General features: G+C 36.1%; 1 protein-coding gene across 1 annotated transcript in view; it reads left to right on the top strand.

Annotated features, from left to right (window-relative positions):
- Positions 1-6,645, top strand: part of MSH4 (mutS homolog 4) — a 142,943-nt gene that overhangs the window by 94,553 nt on the left and 41,745 nt on the right. Inside the window, exon 14 of the mRNA XM_006888613.1 lies at positions 3,707-3,907. Coding sequence (XP_006888675.1) covers positions 3,707-3,907 — 201 coding nt within the window. The remainder of the gene's footprint in view (positions 1-3,706; positions 3,908-6,645) is intronic.

Here is a 6,645-nt window from a genome sequence, read left to right as displayed (position 1 = left end):
ATACATTATTGAACCCATCTTACTCAGTCTCTCCCCAACCCCAAGGACAGTCCCATTCTACAACAGTGGCATCATGTAATATTTGTCCTTTTGTGACTGAATACCCGAAGCATTTAAAAGGAAAAAAAGAACAAGTATGATCTTTATTCACTTTCTTTAAATTAATTCATCATCCTTGAGTCAGAACCAAGTTATGGTGGATCCTAAGGTAGGAGATTGCCTTTCTTTCTCTCAAAGAGCAACTGGTGGATTCTACCTGCCCATCTTAAAACTTATTCTATCTACTAGGCCACCAGAGCTCCTTTACTCATCTTTAAGTATTTATTCCTAGTCTGTTTAAGTGTGCAAGTTCCAGTATAACTTGTACCCATAAGTGACTCTGCTGGAATTTGAAATGCTGATGGCATAAGCTCCAGTATCACAGCAACACACAACCACCAGTCTGATAAACTAATATGTGAGTGAGGTATAGATATTAATATATATTATATATTATGTTAATATATATTAAGAAAGAGGTAAATGTCCAAAGTTAGCATTTTCTAAATTAGATTCTTAAGGAATTTTGGTGATGTAGTCCATAAAGAGGGAGTTCTGGTAGCTTGGTGGTAAGGAATTGTGCTGCCAAACCCAAAGGCATGCAGTTTGATTCACCAGATTCACTGTGGGAGAAAGATGGTCAGTCTCTGGTACAGTTTACAGAAAATGGGTTGGTTCTGACCCAGCAGTGCACAACCACAACAACAGTTCAGTCCATAGAGAATTATGCTGCCAACCTGAAGGCAACCAGTTTGAATGCACCCCTAGCTCTGTGGGAGGAAGGTGGACATTCTCCTCCTGTGTGATTTACAGCCTTGGGTAACCTGCTGAGAAGTCAGCAGGTTGAGTTTATGTTTAGCTTCTTAGAGGTGAGCAATCCATGATATGAATATGTAATTTATTTTTGTATCCCAAGTCTGTACATACAGACCTTCAATATAAATGCTAATAATTTTCTAATGTTAGGTAAGTACTTGAAGTTAACATCTTAAATTTTCTTTTTCAGTTTACCAGTAATCATACCTCAGTATGTAAATTTGTAGAACTACTATGTGATCATTATGATTGAATAGTTTCAGACTTAATCAAGTGTCTAGTTAAGTAAAAAGTAGCATTTCAAAAATACTATGTTAATTTATTTTTATAGCTGTAAATAACCATACAAGGATGGATATTTTTATGTCTTATGGAAATATTACAGATATTATAAATATCCATATCTAGGGAATATTATAAATAATATAAAATGAGGAAACTGGTGGCCTAGTTGTAAGAAGCTATGCTATAATACCAAAGGCACATGGTTAGAATCTATCAGCTGCTTTGCAGTAGAAGGATGGGTAGTCTCCTCCCACACAATTTACAGCACAGAACAACAACATGAAAATATTAACAATTTCTATTAATATTTTATGGGTCCAAACTTTTACAACCATTTAATTTTATCTTGGGATCAGAATCTTAGCAAAGGGATCAGGTATAATTTGATAGTAATTTACTTAAGCATTAAAAAAGATGGGCTAAATAATGTATACTGCATTGAAACAGATGAGGGAGAGAACTGTTTAAAAGGGATATGTGATTAGGTATTATTGTTATGACAGGAGTCCAGAACAAAGGCTGCATAGTGGAGTGAGCTTGGAGGGAGGGATTGCATATGAATGAAAGACTTTTTCTTTTACTTTTCAAAGAGAAGAGAGAACTGGGGAGGAGGGGTGGGCAGGGAGAAAAGAGCAACAATGAATGAAAGGAAATCTAAAGTCTCTGTAAATTTTCATTAAAATTAATAACAATAATACCCCTAAAAATAAAAAAACCGTAATGCATGAGGATAATTGTATGAAACACAATGTAAATAAAGAATAGTGTGAAACACAATGTATATGAACTTTGTAAACAAGCCATTTAAAAAATTGAAAATAAAAAGGTCATTAGCAGTAGATCTTTTCAACACACACACACACACACACACACACACACACACACAAAGGAAACTGGAAAAAAAAAGATTTAATGTTGTTTATTTCTAAAAGGCCATTCTGAAAGCTCAAACCTGTAAGTAATAAATTTTTGGTGTTAAAAGTGGTTTTGAAAAAAAAAAAAAGTGGTTTTGAAATTATTTGAAATTTTGAAAATTCTCTTGAACTTCATTTTCCTAATGACTGCTTCAAGTTTTTCCTATGTGTTTTATTTAGAGTTTTCATGTCTTCTCACTTTCTTCCTTCTCCCTCTATTCAGAAGTTAATCACAAAGACCTGATGATTATTGTTACTAAAAATTAACAATACCTTTGAGCCTGATATTCTCCTCAGAGTTTTATTTTGGGACAAAATTTCCCCAAAATCATGGGCAGCAAATTGTCATTGTGTTTAATTTACTCTTTTTCACAACTTATTTTGAAAGCTAAGTATTCAAATTTAAATAATATTAAGTAAATTTGTAATTCTATTAGTCCTGATAATTGTAATTTTAAATATATTATCAATGGTTGGTTTGGGAGGGGGGTTAACCTATACAAATTTGTAAATTTTATAAACCATTTTGGAACCTAGAAATGTATCATAAAACTAAATCCAGAATTGAATAAAAGTTATGATGGTATTGAGAGGATATCAGTCATAATTTATGGGTCACTATGAGTTGGAGAAGAACACTAACTATCCCATGGACTGCCAAAAGAACATACAAATATGTCTTGGAGAGGATGCAACCAGAGTGCACTTTGGAGGCAAGAATCATGAGACTTCGCCTCACACTTGAAACATGTTGCTAGGAGGGGCTATTCCTTGGAGAAGACAGATGCTGGGAAGGATGGAGGGTTGGCAAAGGAGACGAAGACACTTAACTATGTTGATTGACATGGTGACTGCTGCAATGGGCTCTTTTTTATTTATTAAATTTTATTCATTTTAATGAACATTTACAGAGATTTTGGTTTTCCATTTATTCATTGTTTCACTATTTTCTCTATCTTCCCCCCAGTTTTTTCCTCTTCCCCCCCTTGAAAGTCTGTTTTAATTGTCCAATTGCCACAGTGCTTGTCAAAGCCAGTTCTGATTAATCTCCTTTGTCAGTGTGTCCTTTGCCATTCCCTATCACTCCTCCCTGAGAGAGACTTCACCCTGATTCATAAGGAAAAGGGGACGGAGTATTCTCTTAGCTACTTCCTGCTGAAAAGGGACGCTGTGGGTTTCAGGGTGAAGATCTTCTCTCACTACTCTAAAGGGTCCCTTTGGTAATAGGAAACACGTAGACTATTGTGGAGATTGAGTTTGGAATTTAGATGCGCTGTTACCAATTGTGCTTAGCCGTACATGTTCATATCCTTGAAGATGTAGCATGTAACATGAAGATGTATCATGCAATGGGCTCTTGTGTGTCAGAAAGTGTGAGGATGGCACAGGATAGAACAGGGTCAGATATTTTGTTCATAGGGTCACTATGAGTTGTATTTGACTCGATGGCACACAACAACAACAACAACTTGAGTTGGAGTCAATTCAACAGAAGCTCACAGTAGCAGGTAGTGATTTGGGGTAAAATTATAGTGTTATTTTCCAGATTTGATCTTATGAGATCACTAAGTTATATGTAATGCATACCCGCAAAGTAATCTTTATACTGAAGTATGTCAATCTCTTAAAACCATTCTATTTTATTTTTTTAGTTCGACCAGAGTTTACGGATACTTTGGCAATCAAACAGGGATGGCATCCCATTCTTGAAAAAATAACTGTGGAAAAACCAATTGCCAACAATACCTATATTACAGAAGGGAGTAATTTTCTGATCATAACTGGACCAAATATGAGTGGAAAATCAACATATTTAAAACAAATTGCTCTTTGCCAGATTATGGCCCAGATTGGTAAGTTATGACTTTCCTATTCAAAATGCTTTGTATTCTTTATTTAAAATGCTTTATGTCTGGTTTTATAGGTTCAAGTGCTTAATACATTGTTCTCCTCGAGAACAGTCTGGAGTAGATTGTCTTACCTAAACGTGGGATAATATGTCTATCTATATAGCCAATAGCTTTTGCTGTTTGTATTTATTAAACACTATTTGTTTGAATCATACTGCATTAAAAATTACATGGCATAAAACACTATCCAGTTTGAATAACAGCATTAAAAATTGTATGACATCTACCAGAAGTAGAAACTTGGTATCACTATTAATATTGAGTTACTTATTATCAAATAAAACATGTAATTATTTGAGACTTAGAATCAAACAATGTTCTGAGAAAAAAATTAAGTAGGATAAACTCCTACCATTTAAAATTCATGTACGATTTCTCCAGAGTTATATCATTGTTGAGAGAAACTTTTTCTTTACTTGAGTGACATAGATGACATGACTTTATCAGGTCATATAGCACACATATAAATGACTGCCAGTGGCCCAACATTATAACATATTTTTTTTTCGGATATATTGTGCCTTTAATCAGTATGTAATGTCCATTCTTATTTTTGAGGGTGGTTTTCACTCTGAAATCTGTTTTATCAGAGATTAGTATTGCCACTTCTGCTCTTTTGTGGTTGTCATTTGCTTGGTATATTTTTCTCCCCGGCCTTTGATTTTGAGTCTGTCTTTCTATTTTTGAGATGTGTCTCTTGTAGGCAACATATTGATGTACTTTGAGTTTTTTAATCCATTCTGCTACTCTTTTTCTCTTGAATGGCACATTTAGTTCATTCATATTAAGTATGATTATTGTCAGGCCAGGTTTTACTTTGATTTTGCTATATTTCTTTTCCTGTTTGTGGCTACTATGGTCTATCCACTTACCTTTGGTGTCTCAGTGTAAAGGACTTCAATTAAATTTCTTGTAGTTTTGGCCTTGTTTACTCAAATTCCCTAAGTTCCTTCTTTTCTGTAATGGATTTAATTTCTCCTTCATATTTGATGGAGAGCTTATCTGGATATAGGATCCATGACTGACAATTGTTTTCTTACAACTTTCTGTATATGTCATCCATTGTCTTCTAGTTCACATGGTTTCTGCTGAGAAGTCAGAACTTAATCTAATTGTTTCCCCTTTGTAGGTAACGGTTTTATTTACACTGCTTTATCTTTTACTTTGGAGAATTTGACTATGATATGCCTTGATGTTTTTCTATGTGAGTCTAGTCTATTTGGTGTTCGCTGTGCTTCTTGAGTATGTATTTTCTCATTCTTCAAAATACCAGGGAAGTTTTCTTCTAGTACTTCTTCCACAATTTTCTCAGTGACTTCCCTGTCACTCCCATGTTTTGGAATTCCAGTAATATGTATATTGTTCCTTTTGAAGTTATCTCATATGATTCTAGTGTTTTCTTTATATCTCATCTCTAACTTTTCTTCTAGTATGTTTCCAGTGAGGCTTTTATCTTCCAGCTCATTGACTCTCTGTTCCATCTTGTCATTTCTACTTTTTTGTCCCACGAGGATGTTGGAAACTTCTGCCATGTAGGTCTTAATATTTTGGATTGCATTTTCATGCTTTTCTGTTATTTCCAGTAATGTGTTGGTTGTACCCTCTCTGTCTTGTGATGATTTTTTTAAAGTTCTTGTAACTCTGTATCTGTACTATCAATTTTTTCTTTCTTTCTTCCCCCCCCCATTTTCTTCCATAGTTGTTCAAGTTACTCCTCATCACTATGTTTTGGTTTTTTTCCCCCCCTTCTGGATTGCTATCTCTGAGGTATTTGCTCTCTTAATGACTTCCAGTGTTTCTTGGATCTTTTGCATCTTCTTCTGTAGCTCTTCAAATAACTCCACGTGATCATATTTCTTCTGCTTTTCTCTGTCTGGGGTATTCATTGGGTCTGCCTTTTTAGGAGAAAGTTCATTTTGTTTTTTCTTGATGACTAAGGCAGCCTGCTGCTTTCTTGACATTCCGTGAGTCTTTTCTTAGCAGATACTATGTAATAACCCAGGGTATGGCAATGCTTTGTTACTGACCTATATATTGGTGCTCCCCCTCTTCAGAAGAACAGTCAACCAGGGGCGACTTTCAGGAAGACTTTCAGGAGGACTGTTGCCCTCCTGAAACCATGCTTCCCCTTGGCGTCTTCTGCTTGAGCTTAAGAAAGCCCATGTGAAAAAAAAAATTAAAAAAAAAGAAAGCCCATGTGATGTTGCTAGACAGCAGTGTTTCACCCAAAGTAGCTGTAATATTGGTGCTCTGGTGCTGGACAGTGTGGTCACCAGGTGGCAGAGCAGTGAGGTCTGCAGGAGGTAGGGAAAGTGGTCTAGTGCAGCCCCTCAAAATGGCAGGAAGTGGTTCTGTCACTGGGCAGGTTGTGAGCAGCCTTTAACAGACACTGCGTAAGTGGTGGCTGGAAGATGTTCCTGGGCCAGCCATGCCGCACAGGCCTTGGTATCTTGCAGCAGAGCAAAGGTCAAGTCCCCCAAGAGCAGGTCTCTCAAGAGGAACAGGTCTTGCTATCACATATTACTTGATGCCTAAGCACAACTTACCTTATGTCTCTGAAAATTAGGTTTTCTTGGGGACTGCATGGTCAGAGATCAGGTGATTCGACCTCCTGGTTACAAGACCAGTGGCTTTCAGCCATCAGTAGTTTTGCCTTCACCCATGAAGGCATTATATATATA

This window comes from Elephantulus edwardii, unplaced genomic scaffold (genome assembly GCF_000299155.1).
Source record: "Elephantulus edwardii isolate Elephantulus edwardi_28Jun2011 unplaced genomic scaffold, EleEdw1.0 scaffold00069, whole genome shotgun sequence".
Lineage (NCBI taxonomy): Eukaryota > Metazoa > Chordata > Mammalia > Macroscelidea > Macroscelididae > Elephantulus > Elephantulus edwardii.
Note: the sequence above shows the minus strand (reverse complement) of the source record. Positions and strands in the feature narration are given on the sequence as shown.